Here is a 27719-nt window from a genome sequence, read left to right on the forward strand (position 1 = left end):
ATTCTTACTGTTCCTCAAAAATACTGGCATTCTGCTTCAGGGCATTTGCATATGACAGTCCCTTTGCCTAACATGCCCTTTCCTCAGATATCCACATAGCACATTACCTTACCTCCTACTTTCTACTTAAGTGTCACCTTTACAGTGAGGTCTTCCCAGCCACCCTATCTAAATATCTATCTAAACTCTTCCCAATAGTTTCTTGTTTTTTGTTTTGTTTTGTTTTGTTTTTTTGAGACGGAGTCTCACTGTGTCTCCCAGACTGGAATGCTGTGGCATGATCTTGGCTCACTGCAAGCTCCACCTCCCAGGTTCATGCCATTCTCCTGCCTCAGCCTCCCGAGTAGCTGCGACTACTGGCGCCTGCCACCACGCCCGGCTAATTTTTTTGTATTTTTAGTAGAGACAGGGTTTCACTGTGTTAGCCAGGATGGTCTCGATCTCCTGACCTCATGATCCACCCGCCTCGGCCTCCCAAAGTGCTGGGATTACAGGTGTGAGCCACCATGGCGGCCCCCAATAGTTTCTATCACATTTTCTCACCTTGTTTTCCTTAGCCCTTACAAACTATACATACATACATGCATATATAAAATTTTACAAACATATATAAAATTTACCTTCTTTATTCTGTATCTCCCCACCCAGTATATAAAAGCTCCATAAGGGTGGTCAATTTTATCTGTTTGGTTCACTGCCATATCTCTAGTGATAAGAACAGTTTTTGGCAAATAACAGGTGTTCAGTAAATATATGCTAAAAGAACAAGTAAACCAAGAAATAGATATGTGCCAAATGCCACTTAAGAAAGGGTCTTAAGAAGGTGTGAGCAGCCAACTGATATGGTTTGGCTCTGTGTCGCCACCCAAATCTCATCTTGAATTGTACTTCCATAATTCCCATGTGTTGTGGGAAGGACCCAGTGGGAGATAATTTGAATCACGGGGGGCAGTTTCCCCCATACTGTTCTCATGGTAGGGAATAAGTCTCACGAGATGTGATGGTTTTATCAGAGGTTTCCGCTTTTACATCTTCCTCATTTTCTCTTGCTGCTGCCACGTAAGAACTGTCTTTTACTTCCCACCATGATTCTGAAGCCTCCCCAGTCATGTGGAACTGTCAGTCCAATTAAACCTCTTTTTCTTCCCAGTCTTGGGTATCTCTTTATCAGCAGCATGAAAACGGACTAATGAACCAACTATGTCAAATCATGATGAAAAATCAAATAAGATGAGAACTGATAACCACTGGATTTGGCAATGCCAGTGGTCACTGGTAACTTTAACAAGAACTGCTATGGTGAAACAGAACAAAGCCAAGAGTAAATGGGAGAAAACAAACTGAAGAGAGTATACGCAAATTTTTCAAATATTCTCTCATAACACAAAACCACTGAACACAATGTTACCTCTTCCCAGAATGCTATACCTTCTTTCATTTCTTCTGATGACCCTTTCTCCCTATTGTCCTTAAAGTCTTAGCTTAGGTATTATATTCTATAAGAAACATCATTGTGAACTTTTTATAACCCCGTGTACATACCATATCACAGGGACATTAGTGCTATTCCTAATATACATATTCTCATTGGGTATTTGATTGTGTCTAAACTCTGAGTACCTTAAGTCAGCGATTCTTGCACAAAACAGAAGCTCAACAAATATTTCTTGGATGAGAGAACTTTGAAATAAAAGTTCTTAATAGCTTCTAATAATTCATTATTCCACGTTTTCCTTAATGTATATCCAAAACATGTTTTATTAATTGTCTGCATATTTGCACACAAGACATTATAAAATACAAGAAAATAGTTATTAAATGTAAATCTAATAATCTGGCTTATCCCTAAAGAATATACACTTAATACACATCTATTACAACTTCAACTATTATTCTAGTTAATTCCTACTTTTCCTGGAAAATATCTCTTAATTTTATCCCTTAAATTATGCAATATTTTAAAAACCATAAATATTTTGATATTGCAACACATAAAATGAAATCTTACCAAATATAATTGTTACATGGTCTATAAATAAATGCTACGTCCATCTAATTCTAGTTACTTAAGCACAGGTACATTTTATTAAATATGTTTTCTAATACTTTTTGAAGCACTACTTCTACATATTGCACAGTGCTTAAGAAAATTCTGGAATCAGGTTTGAGGAGGGGGTTTGTGCCCATTTCTCAAACTGCTTAAGAATTCTAGGGATGGTTGGGGCAATGTGTTTCCCAAACAGAATAATCTGAGGCACTTTTTAAAAAATAGATTCCTGGGCTCCAACCCTAAAAAATTCTGACTTCGTGCATTTGAGCAAAAAGCTAGAAACTGGTGAAAAGTTCTTCAAACTATTTTGAAGATAAGCCAGGTTTGGGAAATCGTGAACATGTACCTAGAAGCATTAAGTAGACCATAAGTAGGTTTCCAGTAATTCCTACCAGAACTTAAAAAGTTGCTACTGTGAACCCATATAAACACACAAAAAAATCTATCTACCATGGAAATGTCATTCGGAATCGCTTTTCCAATTACAATTTTGACTTGTATTGAATAAATTAAGTTTCTATACCATAAATACTGAGCAGTCAAAAACCACTTTTGCTAGATTACAATAAGGCTTGGTCAGTATTTTTTCTGAAGAACATTTACCACAAATAAAGACAATAGCTTCTACACCCTTCATTTTGTCTTTTAAAAAAGCCATACATAGAAGCAATGAATAGTCATTATTTTAACCTGCAACCATATAGTATGGTATACCTTTCAAAATATTTCAGATGCATTGTCATTTGAGCTCACCAACTCGTGAGACACTTTGACTATGTTTAAAAAAAAAAAAAAAGCATTCTAAATTCTATAACTACATAATACATACATAGGCCCTGATTACTCCCATAAGGAAAGCAGAATCAAATAACAAAATGCCCCAAGTTAATTATATTCCACTAATGGTCTTCACTGGTATAGATGATTTGAAAACTGTCAATAATATCCTTAAGAACAATCTTGCAAAAATTTGCTGATGGGAAGTACCTAGAATAATAAATTTGAAAAGATATTGCACTCTGGTTGCACACGGTGGCTCACACCTGTAATCCCAACACTTTGGGAGGCAGAAGTAGGAGGATCACTTGAGCCAAGGAGTCCAGGACCAGCCTGGGCAACATACAGAGACCACATCGTTAACGAAAAAAAAAAAAAATAGCCCAATAACATGGCCTACATCTGTGGTCTCAGGCACTTGGGAGGCTGAGGTGGGATGATCACTTGAGCCCAAGAGTTCAAAGCTACAGTAAGCACCGATTGCACCATTGCACTATAGCCCGTGTGATGCAGAGCAAGAGCCTGTCTCAGTTAAAAAAAAAAAAAAAAAAAAAAAAAAAAAAAAGCTATCACATTCTTTTAACAACTTGGCAAAAGTTTCAAAATATAGACCAAGATCTAGATGTGCATCTTATGCTAAAACTGGTAGTGGTCTATTTTATAACTTAGTCTTAAATCTAGACTAGAGGTTTTTATAGATATAGATTTTATAGATTTTATATTTATAAAATAACTAGAGAATTTTGAGAAAAAGAACAGAAAAGTGACCCAAAAAGCCCTGTATTATTTCTGACACTGAAACTAATTGCTATATAAATCAGTTACTGAGATAAATATAACTAAAAGATAAATGACTAGAGAAGTATACCCAGGTAGATGGCAAAAAGAAGATGGAGAACTACAAGCAACACTGAGAAAATGATGAGATGTCATGTGGCACCACCACTGGCAATCCTCGGTGATAATAAAATGGTCAGAGAACGAGTAAGCAAATGATAGACTAGTCATGATTCAGTCTTTACCACCAACATTGCAATCACATTTTCAAAACCTGAGGACAATGATCTGCTCATTCTGGAAGAGTTCTATCCTCAGACTAAGTAATATTTGTACAATAAGTTTTACATAAGTTTCAGACAAAGGTGGAAACAAAACAGATGATGAAAACAGCACTTTTTATTACTAAGGCTAAGGTTACAGCAACATTGTTTTTCACCATGCATCACATTTGTGAATTACAAATTACATTACATCTTCTGCTGTGACATAATTTAAAAATTACCAGAGTTGTTTCTATACTCACAAGTCAAACACTGAACTGAAAAAATATTCAGAGGTTTTAATAGTTGCTCAATATATTTCACAAACATGATCTGTCATTACTATTTGAAATAAAATGTCCAGAGCCCTTTCACTGATTCCTAAATTATACTCTTAGTATTGTATTAAATTTGTGCCACCAATTTCAATTTCAAGATGCTGTATGATTCAGATTCTACTACCTCATTGAAACTTTTCAGGAAACTTATTTTCATTGTTATACATTAGAGATGTATCATTTGGATAAAATCATAAGCATGTATTCAACTATGAGAAATTCGAGTATGTTTGTTGTTTTGTATGAGTTGTGCAACTGTACCAAAAGAAAGTCAAAGCATTACCTTCCTTAGAGTTTACTGAAACATAATTATGAAATTTAAGCTGTGTGACATATAATACAGCTTCTAATTACTGCCAGAAGAACAAGATGTAATTTACTTCACCAAATAAATCATGTCTACTTTCAGAAGACCTTAGTGCTATACTGCTCTCAAAACCCCCAAGGAGTAAAAACAATACAAGTGTACCTCGAGAAGACCTCAAAATCCTTCACATTTACTCCACCAGCTGAATTCAACCTAACAGACTAAATTATCTGGAGCAGGGCTTCAGTGAAGGCTGCTGCAATTAGGTAAAGCTACTATGCCTGGTACTTTGGGAGACCTAACATACAGGAAAGAAGAGAGACTTGAAAGGATTAGGGAAAAAGACAAGACACTGGGGTAAACTCTACTCTTGGGATAAATAACAAGAAGACAAATAATTACTATGGGTTTAGGTTAGTTTTGTTTTTCCATCAGCAATTTAGGCTATTATAATAGGTCTGTAACCCTAATCACCACCATACAGAGTCCCAGCTTGAGAAAAATGAAATGACTTATCAGTTACCTTTTCAAAGTAATACATTAAGTACAATCTGAAAAAGTGCTCTGGTGTCCAACAAAACAAAACAAAACAAAAAACTGAATACATAGCACCACCTCATTCCTTATAGTGCAATCCCAATTTTGGCTCTTCTTATCTTTACTCCATCTTGCCCTACCTTTGTTTGTCCTAGGCCTCCTTTTCCCTCTTACACATTATGGATGTACAGAGACGCAAAACAGAAGAACAACTTTATTTGTAGAATTTAAGTACCAGGGCTTCTTACCTACAAGACTTCGAACCAAGCTACTGGATTTGAAATGCCCAATTTAAATCCTGTGCAACATACATGAGGGAATAAAATTTTGTAACCAAACCCAAATCATAGAATCTTTGATAAAACCCCAAGAGCACCACACAAACACATTCTCAATTGCTTTTAATGTTTTCCTCTGTAAAGGACAAAAAATGCCGTGCTTGAAGCGATAATAATCAGTGGCCTAGAATGATTTCTGAAGCTCTTTACCACAAAAGTTCTAAGATACTGATTGAAAATTACATTTCAAATACACCGCTCACTTAAGAAATGTAAACAAGTACTAGGACCAACTTTGAGATACTGTCCAAGGAAGACTAAAAATAGCACCCCAATCGCGATTTAATTTTTTAAAAAATACAAAAGTAGCTTATTTAGGAGTATTTTAATGAAGATGAAGAGAATTGGAAATCAGCGAAGTTATTTTTAGCAGCCTCTTCAGATAAGACCTACCTTAAATTGCCTTCAGGTGTGTATATTTTAACATCCAATGAATTGCCTGGAGATTGCCAGGGGTTTCTGCTGATAATAGCAGGCGGTGAAACCTGAACTAATAATTACGGCCAGGAGGTGAGAGCCCTCCAGGACGCCACCCTGGGCGCGCTCCCCGGGACCAGCCCACGGCTTGCTGTGCTTCCATCAGTCCTTTTATTAGGTAAAGGATTTCCCCCACCCCGGGTGCTTTAAGAAGGCATTTAATAAGAAATTTCTCACAGGATCTAAAGGAATAAAGTGCTACAAAAATAATCTTTTCGCAGTTTGCGTAATTTTGATGGAGTGTGAAAGGGCACAAAGCCGTCAAACCGGGTGCCCGGTGGATCCGCGGACCTGATCTTTCTGCACGGACCCGAGAGAGAGTCCCTAGAAGAGGAAGAGGGGAAAGGCGTTTGCAGCGTGTTAACTGGCGGACTCGGGACCAGAGAGACAGCTGCGGATTCCCCTCGGGGTGATGCTCCGTGCAGGAGCGGTCACGGCGTCCAGAGGGACCCGCAGGTGCAAACTCCAGGAGCGTCTCGCAGGGTGACGGCGGCGGCCCCCGCTCCCCGGTACCTGATGATGTCGTCGCTGTGGCCCCGGTAGAACTTCTGCCGGTGCTCCCGCGGGCTATACACCACGCCGACCCCCGCCACGAAGTATACGATCTCCTTGGCCGCAGTGTAGTAGAGGTTGTTGCGGCACTGGTGGCCCCGGTAGCCGTACACCCACTCGAGCCGCAGGTGGCAGCTCGGGGCGCTCCGGGCCGCCATGTCGGGGCGCCCACCCGCCGCTCCCGCTCGGGCCCGCGGCGGCAGCGGGAGGCGGTGGCGGCCCGGCAACGAAAGCCCTCCCGCTGGCGGCCGGGACTTCCCGCCTGCCGCGTCCTCTAAGCCGCGCCCGGCAGGTGCATCTCGCTTCGGGGGCCGCCGCTGCCGCCTCAGCCCACAGGCGGGAGGAAAACCCTCGCCTCGCGGAACATGCTGAGGGCCGCGAGCGCCGCCGGCTGTCAGGTGGATGCCCCGAGCCCTTCGCCCGCCTCGGCTAGCCTGGTCTCCTCAGCCCGTAGCGCCTGGGCCGAGAGCGAGGGCCCGCCTCCAGCTCCTCAGCCGCCGCCCGCGCACGCAGCTCCCCGCCCCGGTCACCTGCGGCGCTCGCGCCCCGCCGCGGCCTCGTAGCCACAGCCTGGCGGACCCGCGCCGCGCACCCCCGAACCGAACGGAGCCGAGCCCGGCCGAGCCGAGCGGCGGGCGCGCGGCCTGGCGTGGCCCCGCCCCCTCCCGCTCACTCCGCCCCTCCCGGAGCCGAGAAGAGGCTGGAGCTCGCCGGCCCACCGTCCAGCTGCGGAGTCTCTGGGACCGCGTCTCTACACGCGCGCGGGACGCGAAGCCCTCCCTCTTTGAGCCGCTCAAGCCCAGGCTGACCCTCGGCGACCCCAGGCTCCCGCTGCTTTGTGTCCTCAACCGGGAAGCGCCTGCCTGTTCCTTACGGTCCCTGCACCCAGCGTAGGCCACGTTTATGCCTGGGAAAATCCCCACCGGGATGCTAAATTCTCTTTTTTACGCTTGATACCTTGTGTGTCTTGCTGCCTCATAGTGCTCTCGGACCCAGACATTGGAATTACGCCGAGCTTCCTAAATGTGCTTTTAAATTATTATTTTTAGAGACAGAGCCTCACTCTGTGGCCCAGGCTGGAGTGGAGTGGCGCAATCTCGGCTCACTGCAGCCTCCAACTCCTGGACTCCAGCGATCCTCCCGCCTCGGTCTCCCGAGTAGTAAAGAGTAAAGTTGCCTACTACTATGCCCGGCAAACATTTTGTTTTGTTTTTAAGTTTATTTTGTAGAGGCGGGGTCTTGCTGTGTTGCCCAGTCGGGTCTCCAACTCCTGACCTTCAGCAGTTCTCCTGCCTCAGGCTTCCCAAAGCACTGGGATTTCAGGCCTGAGCCACTGCGCCTGGTTCTAAGTGTATGTCTCCTTAAGTGACCGCAAAGCTGAAAGTAGACTTTAGATCGTAAATTGACACGTGAGATCTGATTTCCGAATTGCAAAAAAAAAAAATTGTACTTGGATTTTTTAAAAAATGACTGTTTGGGACATCACCAACAGTTACTCTTAATTAAATAACTTCAATTGTGATCCTGTAGAAAACTCCTGTAACAAAAGTATTGGGAGCAATCAATTCCTGACTATGTCATTTCCCCTCCTACTCAGTTTCCCAAGTGTCCTCTTCTAACAGGAATATGAACAAGATTTATCAATACCTGTAAAAATAATTTGAAATCCACAATTTAAAAAGTGTTAAGTTCAGGATAGCCACAAGATTTACGACAAAAAATTACTAATTCACGATATACCAATATGAACCCTTATTGGCTAAAAATTACTGTTTGATTTCCATAGGAAATACCAAGACAGATATCTGACAAAAGCTAAAATAAACTACCATCGTTTCAAGAAATATGACTCCAAAAGGGGTGGACTCCTGTGTGGTACAGATATATTGGAATAGATGTTATCCCATGTCTACTTCCTCAAAGATGCCAATTACTAACTTGAGACAGGATTACCGTTTTGGCTTTGATTATGACTTCTAATCTACATGCAGTTTACATGCAAGAAATAAAGGCCATCTGAAAGGAATTTACATAAATGTCATGAAAAGTAAACTCTGAAAGAGTTTCCATTCTGGGCAGAATTTGAAAAAGCGGAATGCAGGATAGCTTTCTGGCAGCTGCTGGAAAGAAAGAAATCAGGCCTGAGAAGTGGCTCTGAGGCCCATGTAGGGTACCCTGGGCAAAAGCACATCGTTTCTCTTTGTCACCTGGAGAGCGTTTTTTGTTTTTTAGTAAGAATATGTTCTAATTCACTAGTGAGTTCCTTGAAATCCCCCGGTGAGAAAAAGGAAAATTGTTGATTACTTAAATTCAAGCAGTGAACTTAGAAAAGATTAAATATTTTGTTGCTATACATTTGTGATATATTAATTACTGGTTACATGTAAATTTAATGAGACAAGGAGGTGGACTTTTTTCTATGTTTCAGATTTTTCAGCACAATATCTTATGGATCCTATGATACAAACTTAAGTACTCAGATTAATAAGAGATTTAAATAATTTATTTTCCCATTGTCATATTTTCCATTATGATTTTAATGACCCAAGGGTAGAGTGTGAAGCAAAAACGTTCTTAATTAAACCATCCTCAACTGACGACTCAAGACCAAAAGAGACAGCTGAGGCATAAAGGTGGCTAGAAAATGAACCATTCATGAATACTAGAGGAAGAAAAAAGCAAGCCTGATCAGTTCTTACCCTCATAACTTTATATAATCCAGTATTACCAGTGTCACATCAGAAAGCTGAATGAAGCTTTTATTGCTAGGTGATATTTCATCATCTGTATCCTGTGAAAGTAATGCACATAAGGATGTGAGAGAAAGAAACAAAAAATTATACACATCAACGAATGGACATTTGTTAAGTATTCCAAACGAAGGCTCCAATACCCCCTGTATTCTATTGGTCCGTTCTCATGCTGCTAATAAAGACATACCCGAGACTGGGTTATTTATAAAGAAAAGAGGTTTAATTGACTCACAGTTCCGCATTGCTAAGGAGGCCTCACAATCATGGTGGAAGGCAAAGAGGAGCAAAGTCACACATGGCAGCAGACAAGAAGAATTTGTTCAGGGGAGCTCCATTTATAAAACCATCAGATCTCATTAGACTTATTCCTACCACTAGAACAGTATGGGGAAGCCACCCCATGATTCAATTATCTCCACCTGGCCCCACCCTCGACATGTGGGGATTATTACAATTCAAGGTGAGATCTGGGTGGGATACAGCCAAACCATATCACCCCCTTTGGTAATCTAGTTCCTGAAACTTGAGTTCCTAGTATGGAATTCGAGATATTTGAAATCTTTCTAAAATTCAGGGAAATAAATCATGTGCTGGCTACTGATTCGGTACCCTTAGGTTTATAAAGAAATCTAAGGCAAAGTGTAGAAAACATAAAAACCAAAATTCCCCAGCCTGGACAACATGGTGAAACCCCGTCTCTACTAAAAATCCAAAAAAAGTACTCAGGTGTGGTGGTGCAGGCCACCATCTCAAAAAAAAAGTCATGCAATTACTTCTAGCTAGCATGGTGGCTCACACCTCTAATCCCAGAACTTTGGGAGGCCGAGGCGGGAGTTCAGGAGTTCGAGATCAACCTGGCCAACATGGCGAAACCCTGTCTCTAGTAAAAATATAAAAATTTGCCAGACATGGTGGCGGGCACCTGTAATCCCAGCTACTTGGGAGGCTGAGACAGGAGAATCGCTTGAACCCGAGAGGTGGAGGTTGTAGTGAGCTGAGATCGCACCACTGCACTCCAGCCTGGGCAACAAAGAGTGAAACTCCATCTCAAAAAAAAATCTATATCTATATCTATATATCTATAGTCTTACCTTTGATCAGCCTATTATACATGCAGAGCCTACCACAGTGCCTGGTACCACAATAGCTGTTCCCTACATATTTATCAACCATTAATTAGAAAAGAGAGTGTTGTGCAGTCACAATAGGATTCCTCTTAGTTGTATCTTGAATACTTGAAAACCTGAACCTTTTCTTTCTTTCTTTCCTTCTTTTTTTTTTTTTTTTTTTTTTTTTTTTTGAGACAGCCTTGCTGTGTCACCCAGGCTGGAGTACAGTGGTGTGATCACAGCTCACTGCAGCCTCGACCTCCTGGGCTCAATTGATCCTCCTACCTCAGTCTCCCAAGTACCTGAGGCTGCAAGCATGTGTCACCACACTCAGCTAATTTTTTATTATTTAGTAGAGATGAGGTCTCACTATGTTGCTCAGTCTAGCCTCAAACTCCTGGGCTTGAGTAGTCCTACTGCCTCAACCTCCCAAAGTGCTAGGATTACAGACGTGAGCCAGCGTTAGCCACCATGTCCAGGCTTGAACCTTATTTGATATCCAATACTGTATTAGTCAGGACTTCTTTGGTTGTATATGACAGAAACCCACTCAAATGGCTTAAGATAAAAAGGGAATTTTAATGCCTCCTAAGACTGAAAAGTTCTAGAACTGGCATCAATTCACTTGAATCCTAAGGCTCAAGTGATGTCATCAGAAACGGGTCATCAGGCTGGGTGCAGTGGCTCACACTTATAATCCCAACACCTTGGGAGGCTGAGGCGGGTGGATCATTTGAGTTCAGGAGTTCGAAACCAGCCTAACCAACATGGTAAAACCCCGCCTCTACTAAAAATGCAAAAAAATTAGCCGGGCGTGGTGGCACATGCCTGTAGTCCCAGCTACTCAGGAGGCTGAGGCAGGAGAATTGCTTGAACCCGGGAGGCGGGGGTTGCAGTGAGCTGAGAATGCGCCATTGCACTCCAGCCTGGGCGACAGAGCAAGACTCCATCTCAAAAAAACAAAACGAACAAACAAAACAACAACAACAACAACAACAAAAAAAACAGGTCATCAGAATTAACTCAGTTCTACTTTGAGTAGACTTCATTGCCAGACAAGCAAAATAACTGCCAGCCACTCCAGTTCTATATCCCACCCGCTTAGCAATCACTGTGGAAAGAGCTTTTCTCAGCAGTTCCCCTGGAAACTGTTAGACTTTAGCCTGGTTAACTCTGATTGGCTGACTTATATATCGCCTTTGGAGCCATAGAGTAGCACCAGGTGCGCCAAAACCACAGGAACGGGGAGTAGGGATGGATTGATCCTCCCAAAGAAAATCAAAATGGTATTACCGGAATAAGAAAGAATGGGGGCCAGCAGGGCTGCACAGGGCTGACTTGGGTGCTTTAGCATTCCCCAGTCTTCATTTACCAAACCAAATACACCCGCAATCTAAATCACAAAACAGATGTTTGGTAAATAAATGCAACTGTAAGACAATACTTCTAACCAGATTGCCACCCAAAGATCCTCCTCAGAAAAAAAAAAAAAAAAAGTCCTGAGGCTAGCACCACATGCCAGGCAGGTAAAACCAGCAGATGTTCCCTACTATTAACTACATTTTCAAATACCTATTAGATTCCACCTAAAGCCTTTAAAAACTGGTACTGTATATAATTCAAATCAAAGAAATCTCTAATCAAATTATCTTGTCCTACACATCTGCACACCTTGCCATCTTCACTTACTGTTTTAATATCAGTATTACCCCAGTTAGGCAGGTTGGAAAGATAGGTAGTTGCCTTTGGTTCCTTACTGTTTCTCACCTCCAATATTTAGTCACCAAGTCCGGCTCTGTTTTAGAAATATTACTAAACCTCATCCCCATCTCTACATCCACACGTTCCTAATCCCCACTGCCACAGTTTAGTCCAAGCTGTAATTATCTTTTCCCTAGCTTCTGCCACCTGAGTTAGCTGTAAAAAAATCATTTATCTGATCATGCCAATTCCCCTCTTTTAACAACATTTGCTATAAGCAATTTAGGAATTGGTATCTTGCGCCTTGAAATATTCTTATCCTTTGACCCACAAATTTCTCATCTAGATACCTGTCACAAGGAAATAAGAAAAAAATGTAAATCAGGATTCATGTTGAAATTCATGTTCAAATATTTATCAAAAGTCTGGGAACAGTAGCTCACGCTATTAATCCCTGTACTGTGGGAGGCCAAAGGGGGAGAATTGCTCCAGTTCAGGAACATAGTGAGACCTCATTGCTACAAAAAGAAAAAAAAAAAACAATTAACCAGGCATTGTGGCATACACTTGCAGTCCTGGCTACTCAGGAGCCTGAGGGAGGAGGATCACTTGTGCCCAGGAGTTCAAGGCTGCAGTGAACCATGATCATGTCACTGCACTGCAGCCTGAGTAACAGAGTGAGACTCTGTCTTTAAAAAAAAATTATCGCAGCATAACTTAGGACAATAAAAAATATGGAAGCCTAAATGCCCAACTATAAACCCTCAATAATTAGGGGGTTTCACAGATCAATTTTGGCAACATTACAAATTTCCCATAATAGAATGTAAATGTTTTATAGCAGGATACAAAAACATATATATAGAATGAGCCTGGTTATATAATATAATGAGGACTAGAACAAAAGATACCAAAATGTGGACAGTTTTGTAATATGATGGGTAATTTTTTTATTCTACTTTAAGTTTTGGGGTACATGTGCACAACGTGCAGGTTTGTTACATAGGTATACATGTGTCATGGTGGTTTGCTGCACCCATCAACCCATCATCTACATTAGGTATTTCTCCTAATGCTATCCCTCCTCTAGCTCCCCACCCCTCGACAGGCCCTGGTGTGTGATGTTCCCCTCCCTGTGTCCATGTGTTCTCATTGTTCAACTCCCGCTTATGAGTGAGAACATGCAGTGTTTGGTTTTCTGTTCTTATGTTAGTTTGCTGAGAATGATGGTTTCCAGCTTCATCCATATCCCTGCAAAGGACATGAACTCATCCTTTTTCGTGGCTGCATAGTATTCCATGGTGCTTATGCACCACATTTTCTTTATCCAGTCTATCATTATTGATGGACATTTGGGTTGGTTCCAAGTCTTTGCTATTGTGAACAGTGCGACAATAAACATATGTGTGCATGTGTCTTTATAGTAGAATGATTTATAATCCTTTGGTTGTATACCCACCCAGTGATGGGATTGTTGGGTCAAATGGTATTTCTAGTTCTAGATCCTTGAGGAATCGCCACAACGGTTGAACTAATTTACACTCCAACCAACAGTGTAAAAGCGTTCCCGTTTCTCCACATCCTCTCCGCATCTGTTGGGTCCTGACTTTTTAATGATCACCATTCTAACTGGAGTGAGATGGTATCTCATTGTGGTTTTGATTTGCATTTCTCTAATGACCAGTGATGATGAGCTTTTTTTCGTATGTTTACGGACTGCATAAATGTCTTCTTTTGAGAAGTATCTTTTCATATCCTTAGCCTACTTTTTGATGGGATTGTTTGTTTTTTTCTTGTAATTTTTTTTCAGTTCTTTGTAGATTCTGGATTAATATTAGCCCTCTGTCAGATGGATAGATTGCAAAAATTTTCTCCCATTCTGTAGGTTGCCTGTTCACTCTGATGATGGTTTATTTTGCTGTGCAGAAGCTCTTTAGTTTAATTAGACCCATTTGTCTGTTTTGGCTTTTGTTGTCATTGCTTTCGGTGTTTTAGTCACAAAGTCTTTGCCCATGCCTATGTCCTGAATGGTATTGCCTAGGTTTTCTTCTAGGTTTTTTATGGTTTTAGGTCCTATGTTTAAGTCTTTAATCATGATGGGTGATTTTTAGACTATTCTTGCTATGTTTTCTAAGTTCTTTTTAAATATACGTGTTGGGTGTGCATGGTGGCTCATGCCTGTAATCCAGGTACTTTGAGAGGCCAAAGCAGGTGGATCAACTAAGGTTAGGAGTTCAAGACCAGCCTGAACAACATGGAGAAACCCTGTCTCTACGAAAAACACAAAATTAGCCAGGAGTGGTGGCACATGACTGTAATTCCAGCTACTCGGGAGGCTGAGGCAGGAGAATTGCTTGAACCCGGGAGGCAGAGGTTGCGGTGAGCCGAGACTGCACCACTGCACTCCAGCCTGCGTAACAAAGCGAAACTCTGTCTCAAAAAAAAGTATGTATGTGTTCGTGTGTGTGTGTGTGTGTGTGTGTTTGTAGCTGGGTACAGTGGCTCACGCCTGTAATCCCAATGCTTTAGGAGGCTGTGGCAGATGGGTCACTTGATCCCAAGAGTTCAAGACCAGCCTGGGCAACGTAGTGAGACCCTGTCTCTACAAAAACATTTAAAAAGCAGCTGGGTGTAGTGGCACAGGCCTATCATCCCAGCTAGTAGAGAGGTTGAGGCAAGAATGATCCTTTGAACGTAGGAGTTCAAGGCTGCAGTGAGCCAATTGTGCCACTGCACTCCAGCCTGGGTGACAGAGTGAGACTATCTCAAAATACACATAGACAGACAGAAGACACACACACACACACACAATCTCAAAATACACACACACACACACAAAATAAGATGAGATAATTTTGTTTTCAGCATTCCGCATGGGAAAAGAATTATGTTCGTATAGAAAAAACAAAATACCTGAATGAGTGCTTGGCACAGAAAATTAGATCCTAAAGGAACCAAATGTGGACAAAACTGTTCTGCAGGCAGAATGAGGAAGAATTTGTTGCTCCAGGAAGATGAAGGAGGAATGAAAGTGAGATGGCAAAATTGCAAGTCCTGCCATGTAGCTCTCTCCAAAACCTTTCAAATCTTACATAACATTTCTAAACTCATGAAATGTTAGGTGGGTTCTTTCTTAAAATGGAAACTGGAGAAATGGGCTTCTCATGTGAGTTGATGTAGCAGAAGCAATGCCACAAGAAGAGAATAATAAAGTCGGTGGGGAGCAGGCAGGGAAGTCCTGGATTCTAACTGGTAAACTTGGAGTTCAAGCCACGTTAAACTCTCCAAGCAGTAGTGAAGTCAAAAGTGACATCTCAGTTACACACACCCATTGCTTTTATTGTTAGGGAAAAGTAACAAAAGTAATTTTAAACAAACATTGGGTAGCATCTAATTGCTGTATAAAGTACCAACTCCTCATGTGACACACACTGCCTCCCATCTCTTTTAACAGACTCACCTCCAGCCAGTTCCTCCCTGCTCTGAACTAGCCCTGCTGCCTAGACATCCTAGATTGCTGGTAATTCCTAAAATTAACCAGGCCTTTCAAGAACTGTGTATACATTTGCAGCCTCCGTGTTGTGCCATACCCTCAACCATCCACTGTCAGCCTGTTAAACTCCTACAGAATCTTTCAGGTCCAGCCCAAATGGACCGCCTTATTATGAGTTGGATTGTGTTCCTCCCAAATTCATAGGTTGAAATCCTAACACCCAATACCTTAGAACAGGGGTCCTCAATCCCCGGGCCACGGACTGGTACCCATCTGTGGTCTGTTAGGAACTAGGCTGCATGGTAGGAGGTGAGCAGCAGGCAAGCGAGCGAAGCATCATCTGTATTTATAGCCACTCCCCATTGCTTTCATTACCACCTGAGCTCTGTCTCCTCTCAGATCAGCAGGGGCATTAGATTCTCATAGGAGCACAACCCCTATTGTGAATAGATTGCACACATAAGAGGGATCTAGGTTGCACGGTCCTTAAGAGAATCTAAAGCCTGATGACCTATCACTGTCTCCCATCAACCCCAGATGGGACTATCTACTTGCAGGAAAACAAGATCACGGCTCCCACTGATTCTACATTATGGTGAGTTGTATAATTATTTCATTAAATATTACAGTGTAATAATAAAAGAAAGTGCACAACAAATGTAATGCACTTGATTTATCCTGATCCACCCCGTCCATGAAAAAATTGTCTTCCACAAAACCAGTCCCTGTTGCCAAAAAGGTTGGGGATTGCTGCCTTAGAATGTGACTTGATTTGGAAAATATTTCATGGCAGATTATAATTCCTTAAATAAAGATGAAATTCATACTGGAGTAAGGTGGGCCCCAATTCAATGTGACAAAGGGGTAATTGGGATACAGACACCCACACAAGGCAAACTCTATGTAAAGATGAAGGCAGAGATTTGCAAGTCAAGGACTGCCAAGAACTGGCACAACCACCAGATGCTAGGAGAAGGGAATAAAATTGATTCTGCCCCACAGCCCTCGGAAGGAACTAACACTGCCAACACTTTCTATTGTTGAAATTTCTATTGTTAGAGCCACTCAGTTTGTGGTACTTAATTACAGTAGCCCTAGAAATCAAATACACACCTCTATTCTATAGTTTGCTGTGACATCCCCATACACAACCTCCAGAATTAATCAGTGTTCATTTAAGTCCCTAGTACATTTTATTTTTTTGAGATGATGTCTCGGTCTGTTACCCAGGCTGGAGTGCAGTAGGGCTATCTTGGCTCACTGCAACCTTCACCTACTGGATTCAAGTGATTCTCCTCTCTCATCTCCCGAATAGCTGGGATTACAGGCATCCACCACCAGGGCCAGCTAATTTTTTGTATTTTTAAGTAGAGAAGGGGTTTCACCATGTTGGCCAGGCTGATCTTGAACCCCTGACCTCAGGTGATCCACCCACCTCGGCCTCCCAAAGTGCTGGGATTACAGGCATGAGCCACTGCACCCAGCCAGTCCCTAATACATTTTATACAATCATACATACCTTTATAGCAGCACTTACAGGATTTTAGGAAATTGTTTCTGCTTCTAGGATGTGTGTTCTCAAGAGCATGTGTTTGCCACTTACTCTTTCAGAATCTATAGTTCTCCTTCTTTACTTAGCCACTACCTTAGTCTGGAGTCTCAAGAAAACAGAGCCTAAGGCAATGATTAAGGCACTGATGTTTTAATTGGGAAGGGCAAGCCCAGGGCAGTTAGGTTAAGGAAAAGGAAGTGAGGGGAGGAAAACTGTGAAGCGATGCGAAGTGACATAAAGTGACGTTACTCCCTGGCTACCATCTTATCCGAAGCCAGAAGAGACAGAGCAGGTCACCAGGCAGGCACATCCACTTGGCACACAGGATGTCCCTCAATGTGTTGCAAGGACAAATCATGCCATGGAGTAATCCATGGGAAGGAGGATGAGAATTTATTCATCCAGCTTCCTCTTGTTCCCTCTTTCCCATTGGTTAAAGTTCATCTCTCTAGGAGTTGGAATTAATACCCACACTTCCAGGTTTCATTGTTCAGCTTCTTCTGTGGTTTCTTGACCACTGGATCCCTGAACCCCAATTCTTACAGGGCAATACGCAGAGGGCCAGGTGATACCTACACACACAGTGAGTTGCATTACAGGACAGGAATTCCAACTAAGCTTAGGGAACCTAAGTGTTTTATAATGGGCAGTAAACCTGTCTGACCTTTGCCCTGAAGGAGATGTCATCATTATTATAGGGACAATAAACAAATCTGTCCCTGTTTGAGAGGAGGATCACACTATCTTTATCTTCCATCACTGTTCACTACACAAATATCCTTGAAAGACAGTCTGGAACCAAGGCAGCAAGTGCCTGTGCTTGCAAGATATGAGAAAGGTGAGAGACCTACAGAACACTGTCCTAACACAGATCCAACACACTGCAACCAAGTGTTTATTTCCTGACTGGAAATCCTACTAAGTTATGATGAATATGTAAAACTTATGTTTGCAGCAACTGAGAATATTGACTTAGGCAGGTAATGCAACATAGTAGATAGCCATAGTAAAGCTAAACTACCAGTAAGAAATCTATCTTGACATCAGTCTAATAAAGGAAAACATGAGAAATCTTTGCTCAATAAATTAACATAACACCTTCAGGGACACAAATGATTCTACTCAAACAGTTATGCAATATTTGAGAATGTAGTAACTGTAGATGCTTGTAAAGATACTAAAAGACATTATTATGTATTATAATGGTGATTATTCTGTAATTACTGCTGACTTGTTTCAAGTTCCTTCATGTTTCTAATTCCTTCAAGTACATTGCCAACAATTCTATTACTTGAAAGCATGTCACAGAAAGTAAAAGGTAAAGAATCGCCACCATAGTCATTTTAAAACATAAATTGAGTGCCCACGTGTGAATCATTAAGCTTGGCATTATGGGGGAGTAATTAAAAAAATGAATGCATAGTCTGTGTTTTGAGAAATTTATGTTCCAAAGATGAAAATGAGATAAAGACATAAGTATCTTTAAAAACAAGTGAAAAAATATATAAACAAATGAAATATATATAACTACATATACATATTTTAATTCAAGTAAACACCATATTTTAAAAATTACAAAAGAATTATAGAGTAAACATGCTCTTATTAAAAGATACATTTCTGAATTCTACTCATCATTAAAACTTACTACTTAAAAAAAAGGATGTAGGAAAGATAGCAAATAAAAGTAGATTTAGCATAAGTTGTGAAAAAAGAAAGAAACTTAATTACAAAATATGTATGGAGAGATAAAAAGCTAATTTTGATGTAGGAGGATATTTCCTGGAGAGGCAAATACAATTTAATTCTAGATAGTACCTTTCTAGAAAGAGGAGATGTGATCATTGGTGATAAAAGAAGATAAAGTCAGGATGCATAAAAGACAAGGATAGTAGGCTGGGCGTGGTGGCACACACTTATAATCTCAGCACTTTGGGAGGCTGAGGCGGGCAGGTCACGCGGTCAAGAGATCTAGACCATCCTGGCCAACATGGTGAAACCCCATCTCTACCAAAAATACAAAAATTAGCTGGGCATGGTGGCGCATGCCTGTAGTCCCAGATACTCAGGAGGCTGAGACAGGAGAATTGCTTGAACCTAAGAGGCAGAGGTTGCAGTGAGCCAATATTGTACCACTGTAACTCCAGCCTGGTGACAGAGTGAGACACTGTCTCAAAAAAAAAAAAAAAAGACAGTGATAGTAGTGAAATGTCACATATATTTTAAAGTCACAGACTTTACTGGGAAATAAAACTGTTGTTTTATTAGTCAACAATTGAAACATTATCTCTAAACGATGTCTTTACATTTTGCAATATTTGTTTTTATTTTATTCTGTGTACCCCTATAAGCATTCAATAATACTTGATTTACATATTTTGCCACCATTTAAAAGTAAATATACTTGTAATAAATGTTTCTGAATATAGGCTTGCTCATAACTTAATCTGCAATATAATACAGTGCAATTCAATGGGACCAGATAAATTCATTTAAAATTTCTTCTAAATTATAACTTACAGTATTACAAGTATGGGGCAGTCACTTGCCAATATAAAATATTGGAATGTCACCGAGCAGTTCAAATGTGACTCCCTTATTTGTAATCCATTCTAGTATACCCTAGTTTATCTTCAAAAATTTTTTCTTTAAAAATATGACAAAACTTATATCATTCAAAGGCATTCATATATAAAATACAAATACTGGGAGATCTGAATTATATGTTGCTTAAATATTATTTTTTTCAAATCTAATTGCAATTACATCCCTTTCCCCATCAACCTCAATTTGAAATTCTCCAATGCCTTCCCACTATTTAAGATAAAGACAAAAATTCTTAACAAGACCAAAATGTCCATGACGGTCTTGCCCCTGTCTCTTTATCCTCATTTTATACCCTCTTTGTACTCACTGGGCCTTCTTATCCTAGAACTTCTTACTTTCTTTCAGTTCCTAGTACTTGCCATATTACCCTGCCATAGAGACTTTTCCACCCCCACCCCCACCCCCCCCCGCGACAGGGTCTTGCTCTGTCACCCAGACAGTGGCACTATAGTAACTTACTGCAGCCTGAAACTCCTGGGCTCAAGCGATCCTCCTGCCTTGGCTTCACAAAGTGTTGCGATTACAGGCGTGAGCCACAGTGCCCAGCCCGACCGGGACTTTTTACATGCTGATCCTCAGCTGCTGGAAATGCTCCCCTTATTCAGGACACTTCAACTAGTTGACTTGTACCAGCCTACATACCTGAGTCAATTATCACTGGACAGCAAAGTCTTCCCTGACCTTCCTGAAGAGGTCACATTCCCCTCTCACAATCTCATTACAACGGGTTCCTCTTGCTGAATATTGATCAAAGTTGTAGCTTTATATTTGCTTGCATAATTCTTTAATGTCAGTGTTGCCCACCAGCTGTAAGCTCCTCGAGGGCTTTCATCAGAAAGATTGGGGTCAGAGCAGGAAAATGGAGAGAGCCCCGCTTAGTGGAACAAGCATACATGCCTGATTGGCAATCAGCTGTCACTGGGGGACAGACGCTAATCTCCACCTACTTTCCTGGACTCTTCTCATAAAGCCTGCCCCAGGCAAATATCCCCTGCTTGTAGGGAAGGGGTAGAATCAAAACCAGTTGGTGCCTAGAGAGGGGAAAATATCCTCTGGGACTCAGGAATCTGCACCAATACAAAGCAGAGGTCTGTTTATTGCTAGGATGGAAGCAGAAAAACTCTCCCAAACAAGATCAAACAGAGTTACAAGGTAGCATTTGACTATCATGGGGAGATGGCAAGAACACCAAGAAAGCCCTGTCCCCAGGCCCAGGTTCCCAGTTCTGCCTAAGCCTGAGAGGCTGGACCAAAAGAACCAAGAACACCCTCCTGCCCCCACCAAAATCTTAGCATGAGTAACAAGAACCAAGAGTCTGCTCTTGGGGAAGGGGGAACATAGAGAAAACCTCTCCCTCCCTACTGTGGCACAGCCCCTGCACAGACTAATGAAAGTGGAGGGTAGAGCAGAAGCACTGGGAATAATCCTGCAGCACCCCAGACATGATACATGCGCAAAGTAACAACAGCTCACTTTTGGAGGAATATGAAGCTTGTGGTGAACTGAAGGTAACAATAGCAACGATAAAGCCCAAAGCTAGTTCAACTCCTGACCAGATTAACTGCAGCTCACATAATAACAGCTTGAAAGGGAAGAGGCATACCCATTTCCAGGTATAAACAGCGCTACGCTTCTCATCCTCTGCTACTCTTCTACCTACAGTGTTCTGGTATATGCTAAAAAATTATAAGACACACAGAAAGCAAGGCAGGGGTGGGGGGGATATTGTGAAGAGATAAAGCAATCAATAGAACCAGGTTCAGAGATGACTAGTTGTTGGAATAATCAAATAGGGACTGTGATGATTAATTTTATATGTCAACTTGGCTGGGCTAAGAGATGCCCAGATAACTGTAAAACACTATTTTTTGTTTTGGTAAACACTAGTGTAAAACATTATTTTGTAAAACACTAGTGTAAAACACTATTTTTGCTCTACAGTTATCTGTGCATCCCATAGTCCAGTCAAGTTGACATATGAAATTAATCATCACAGTCCCTATTTGATTATTCCAACAACTTCTGTCTGTAAGGGTGTTTCCAGAAGAGATAAGCATTTGAATTGGTACACTAAATAAAGAATATTGCTTTTGTTGTAGAAAACAACCAGATTCTTGTCACATAACAGGAAAATTTAGGCCCACAGACACACTGTAGGTTGAGCAGGGCAGGGTTTATTGGGTGAAAAGAAAAAAGGAAAGAGGAACACTCAGCAAAGCAAGAGAAAGTCCTGCTGGCAGATCTCCTGCCTCACAGATTGAATCCCAGGTCATTACCCAGGAACTGAAGAGACCAGGCTCCTCCCGTCTGCAAATGGCACAAAATTCCTGAGGCTCCACCCTGCCCTCCCATTGTGCAGATGGGCATTATTCAGAGAGAATCAATCAGGAAAGGACGGGCTTCATCTGGGACCAGCAGTCTGGGTTTTTCAGCCTTCAGGCTGCTTTAGGCTTGAAGGCGGGATTTCACCAGGGACCCTTGGCTGTCTCCTGTCTCTATCACTTTCACCAATAAAGAAGGGCAGCATCCAATCTGTTAAGGGACTGAATAGAACAAAAAGGCAAAGGAAGGGAAAATTTGCTTTCTACTTGAGCTGAAACACCTATTTTCTTCTGCACTTGGACATGGATGCTACTGGTTTGGGGGCTTTGGACTCAGACTGGGACTTATATCATCAGCTCCCCCTGGATCTCGGGCCTTTAGGTCTGGGCTGGAGCTGCACTGCTTTCCTGGGCCTCCAGCTTGCAGATGGCAGATCATGGGACTTCTCAGCCTCCACAATCACATGGGTCAATCCCTCATAATAAATCTCTTAATATACACCTACATACATGCTATTGGTTCGGAGACTCTGAAGAGTCCTGACTATTACAAAGACTTTAAAATTACTATGACTAGTATGTTAAAGAATCTTGGGGAAAAGGTGGACAATATGCATGAGCAATGGGAAGTTTCAGCAGAGATAGAAACTATAAAAAAGAATCAAATGGGAACTCTAAAAATATAAGATATAATATCAGAGATAAAGAATTCCTTCAACAGATTCATCAATCTACTGACTGACACTGCTGTGGAAAGAATTAGCGATTTTTAAATTAGAGCATTGGAAATTGTCCAAATCAAGAGATAAAGTGGAAAAAAGAAAACAGCACTCAAGAGCTGCAACATCAAATAATCTAACATACATGTAATTGGAGTCCTACAAGGGAAAAAGAGAGTGAACAGGCATAGAAACTTATTTGAGGATATAATAGCTGATAATTTTCTAAAATTAATTAAAGGTAACAACCACAGATCCAAGAAGGTTAGAAAATCTCAAGAAGGATATATATAAAACATACACACAAGCAATCCTGGACATATCATGGTCGAACAACTGAAAACCAAAGATTAAAATTTTGGAGAAAAAGATTACATTCAGAGGAACCAAGATCTGAAAGATCCTTAAAGAGTAATTTCAGAAAGGTCACATATCCACAGTCAATATATAAAAAGCAAATGACATGTATTAATGGTGTTGTAATTCAAAAACAGTTGGTTAAACATCTTTGATTAGCAATAGCATCAAGAGCAATATGCAAGCAAATAGTCAACTCCACAGAGGCATCATTCCTCTGAAGGTTCTGTAAAAGTTTTGGTCACTCTAATTTGGCTGACAATAACAAGTGAGTTAGGGCAGTAGTTCTCGATCTGTCCTCTAGATTATGAGAAGCCTGTGAAATAATTTTTCAAATGTAAAAAGACAACTGTATGCTCTTTAGCACAAGCTAAAAGATTGTTTTGGGCTGGATCGTACTATAGACACAGTGGTTAGTTTATTGTGACAAAAAGTTTTTTGTTCTCTTCTAACTTTTTAACTTAGAAACAATTTCAGGCTGAAATAAATGATAAAGAGAATCTCTGTATACTTTAATTTTAATCCATATTTCTTGATTCCTTGAAATTAACATTTATTGCATTTCCTTTACCATTCTTCCTCTCCCTCTCCTTCCCACCCCTTCCATATGCACACACACACACACACACACAAATTCATTTATAAGTTGTAGACATAATGCTCCTTGTTTCTATATTTGTATTGGTAAATATTTGTCTATGTGTGTGTATATTGTGTATATGTATATGTATGTAGTGTGTGTTCTTGAGATGAAAGTTTTTTCTAGGGTTTTATGAGAAAGCATAGATATTGTGTTCAATTAAATAATCTATTACTATCAAGTGTTAACATTTATCAAAATGCTAATAGTATTTGGATCTTTAAACTGAAAGTGATTAGTAACTTGTATTGACTATAATGTTATTGGAAAGAAAGCCATTTATTCAACAAATGTCTTTTGTGCACACATTATGTGCCAAGTACTATTGTAGGCACTAAAGATGCAGCAAAGACGCTACTCTTGATGCTTATGTTGTGGGGAAAAGGAAGTTGAGGGCAGAAATCGACAGTAATATATACAATTGTCCCTTGATTTCCATGGATAATTGGTTCCAGGACCCCCAAAGATACCCAAATCCATGGATGCTCAAGCTCCTTATATAAAATGGCATACTATTTGCACATAACCTACACACATCCTCCCGTATAATTTAAATCACCTCTAGATTACTTATAACAAATACAATGTAAATTTTAGGTAAATAGTTTTTATACTCTGTTATTTAAAGAATAATGATGAGGAAAAAGTCTGTACATGTTCAGTACAGATGTAACCATCCTTTTCCCCCCAATATTTCCTTCCTTCCTTCCTTCCTTCCTTCCTTCCTTCCTTCCTTCCTTCCTTCTTCCCTCCCTCCCTTGCTCCCTCCATCTCTCTTCCTTCCTTTCTCTTTTGTTTTCTTTTTTTTTTTTGAGATGGAGTCTCACCCTGTCACCCAGGCTGGAGAGCAATGGCAGGATCTCGGCCTCACTGCAACCTCTGCCACCCAGATTCAAGTGATTCTCCTGCCTCAGCCTCCTGAGGCAGAGCTGGGATTACAGGCGCCTGACATTGCACCTGACTAATTTTTTGTATTTTTAGTAGAGACGGGGTTTCACCATGTTGGCTAGGATGGTCTTGATCTCCTGACCTTGTGATCCTCCCACCTTGGCCTCCCAAAGTGCTGGAATTACACGCGTGAGTCACTGCATCTTTCTTTTCTTTTCTCTTCTTTTTCTTTCTTTTCTCTTCTCTTTCTTTTTTTCTTTCTTTTTTCGTTTTCTTTCTTTTTCTCCTTCCTTCCTTCCTTCCTTCCTTCCTTCCTTCCTTCCTTCCTTCCTTCCTTCCTTCCTTCCTTCCTTCCTCCCTCCCTCCCTCCCTCCCTCCCTCCTTCCCTCTCTCTTTCTTTCTGGACAACATCTTGCTCTGTATCTCTTCTAGCTTGGGACTACAGGTGCACACCACCATGCCTAGCTAATTTTTCTATTTTTTGTAGAAGATGGGGTTTCTCTATGTTGTCTAGGTTGGTCTCAAACTCCTGGGCTCAAGCAATTCACCTGCCTCAGCCTCCCAAAGTGCTAGGATTACAGGTATGAGCCACTGTGAATGCCCTTAAATATTTTCAATCCATGGTTGCTTGAAGCCACAGATGTGGAACTCACAGTTATGGAGGGCCAACTATAAAATCATACTTCTAAAATATGTCTGGTGATATTAAAGAGAACCACAGCCTGACAGTAGTTAAAGGAGCAAAACTGATTTTCATTCAGGAGCTATTACAATCGGGCAAAAGACACAGTATAGAACTGGGCTCAACTCCAAATACAACAAGAGCAAGTGGAGATTTATAGCCAAGGAAACAGGTTGCAGGGGGTTGGGAGGTGAGTGGTCGATGGACAGGAATCACTAAGAGGAGACATCAAGGGAGGAGGAATTCTTGCTGAACTGACTTAACAGGCTAGGGTGATCAGCCATCCCCTGGGGGACAGTGGGAGATGAGGAATTTGATCAGATATCAAGCGTGATCAGCTATTGAGGGTGAAGGATTCCTCTTGACTGACATAGCATAATTCTCAGTAAAACCGGGCTCTGCAAGAATTGTACACAGAAGCCCAAGTTTGAGGCCAAATCTAGAAAAGGACTCAAAGGAGCCTGATTACAGTTTGGTCAAGGAGACAATCTTTGTCTGGGGTAGTAGGTGCTTTGATGAAAAAATGTGGAAGAAAAACGAGATGGAGATGGTTTGGAGGGAGGACCTCTTTAATGAAGTGACACACTTCAGTGGGGACCTTTGTGAGGTGGCAGAGTGAGGCAGGTGCATACCTGGGGGAAGAGTGTAGCTGTCAGCGAATAGCAAATGTGAACACCTGCTAATCGCAGTCAAGGACCAGCAAGAAGGCCAGTGTCACTTAAGTGGAATGAGCAAGGCTGAGGAGGTAAGATATGGTTGGTGAAGTAGCCAGTAGCTACAAATGTAGGCCCTTTAGATAGCTTGGTAGGGAGTTTGGATGGTGGTGGTAAAGCATTTTGGAACTTAATTTTTCTAAAAAAAAAAAGCAGTACTGTAGCCAAATCAAAGAAATTTTCTGACTCATTGTCCTCCTCTTACATATGTATATAAGTGTCTTTGTGGCAGATCAGAGTAGAAGGCAGGGAGGTAAGAATATAATGTATATTGCATTTTTTTTCTTATCTTTTCTTTTCTTTTTTTGAGACAGTGTCTCACTCTGTTGCCTAGGCTGGAGTGCAGTGGTGCAATCTTGGCTCATTGCAAACTCTGCCTCCCAGGTTCAAGCGATTCTCCTGCCTTAGGCTCCCAAATAACTGGGATTACAGGCATGCACCACCAAACCTGGATAATTTTTGTATTTTTAGTAGATACAGGGTTTCACCATATTGGCCAGGCTGGTTTCAGACTCCAACCTCAAGTGATCCACCTGACTCAGCCTCCCAAAGTGCTAGGATTACAGATGTGAGCCACCACACCCGGCCTCTATATTGCATCTTTTCATAAGAAGTTTTATATTTTAAAATACTTACATCAGGATTCCCAATAAAAGTTAAAGATTGGCTGGGCGTGGTGGCTCACACCTATAATCCCAGCACATTAGGAGGCCGAGGTGGGAGAACTGCTTGAGCCCAGGAATTCAAGACCAGCCTGGGCACCAGAGTAAGACCCTATCTATTAAAAAAAAAAAAAAAATAGAAAAATTAGCTGGGCGTGGTGGTGTATGCCTGCATCCCCAGCTACTCAAGGCAGGGGGATTAACTGAGCCTGGGAGGTAGAGGCCACAGTGAGCCATAATCTCACCACTGTACTCCAGCCTAGGTGACAGAGTAAGACCCTGTCTAAAAAATAAAAATAAAAGTTAAAGGTCTTTAACTGTTTTACATATAAATGCTATAGGGGAGGTAGATTTTATTTTGATTAAAATGTCATTGTTTCAGCTAAAAAAAAAGTCTAGGTCTACTTTTCTTTTTAAAAAGTATTTAAAAGAATCAGCCATGGCTCTTTGCCACTGAATAAGAATAAGGCACTCTTTCATATCATGTTCAATCACATCAGGATAAAGTGGCGCCAGAGGTGGCTGTCACATAAATAGAATTTATACCAACAGAGTTCTCAGCCTACTTCAGTTGTTGAAAATTAATTTATTTTCAGACTTCAGAACCTGATTTTCAGAGTACAAGAAGCTTGATAGAAAAAGCAATTCAGTGTAATCAGCTCTCTTTATATGCTTAGTTTAAAACTCTTTAGCCTGTCTTATATGATATGAATCAGAGGGAATTGATAAATATTCCCAAAAACACCTGGATAGATCTCCTTAGTGAATGTGAAATTGCCTGTGCAATTCTGACTGTGAAGTTTTCTGTGAAACAAGAAAATTAGAATCAAAGGAGATGTTTAATAATTTCATTTTCACTTTCTTAAGACCTTTGTCAAAATAACAGGTAACGACGTCACTGGAGAGCTCTAGCAGAAAACAGATCTTGGCAATTGGTCAGTAATTTGAGATTAATGTAATGCAAATTATGAACACAAATTGAGAAGCATTTTATTTATTTTCAGGGAGGTTGCTAGTTTTATAGCACTTTTTTGATTTGGAGATTACTACAGTAGTAGCAGAATATGATTAAGTATGTATTTCTCACCAGATAAAGAAAATTTTTT

General features: G+C 41.0%; 1 protein-coding gene across 16 annotated transcripts in view; it reads right to left on the reverse strand.

Moving 5' to 3' along the window:
- EML5 (EMAP like 5) overlaps positions 1–7029 on the reverse strand; it is a 188452-nt gene extending 181423 nt beyond the window's left edge. For 14 of the 16 annotated variants that reach the window (XR_005235451.2, XR_012091027.1, XR_012091028.1 and 11 more), the window contains exon 1: positions 6378–7029. Coding sequence is in view for 8 of the 16 variants with exons in the window: in XM_073011239.1 (XP_072867340.1) it covers positions 6378–6574 (197 nt within the window). In the remaining 8 variants the exon portion in view is untranslated. The remainder of the gene's footprint in view (positions 1–6377) is intronic. The other 2 variants (XR_005235455.2, XR_012091029.1) reach the window with 1 other exon arrangement.
- Positions 7030–27719: the final 20690 nt, after the last annotated feature.

This window comes from Chlorocebus sabaeus, chromosome 24 (genome assembly GCF_047675955.1).
Source record: "Chlorocebus sabaeus isolate Y175 chromosome 24, mChlSab1.0.hap1, whole genome shotgun sequence".
Classification (NCBI taxonomy): domain Eukaryota; kingdom Metazoa; phylum Chordata; class Mammalia; order Primates; family Cercopithecidae; genus Chlorocebus; species Chlorocebus sabaeus.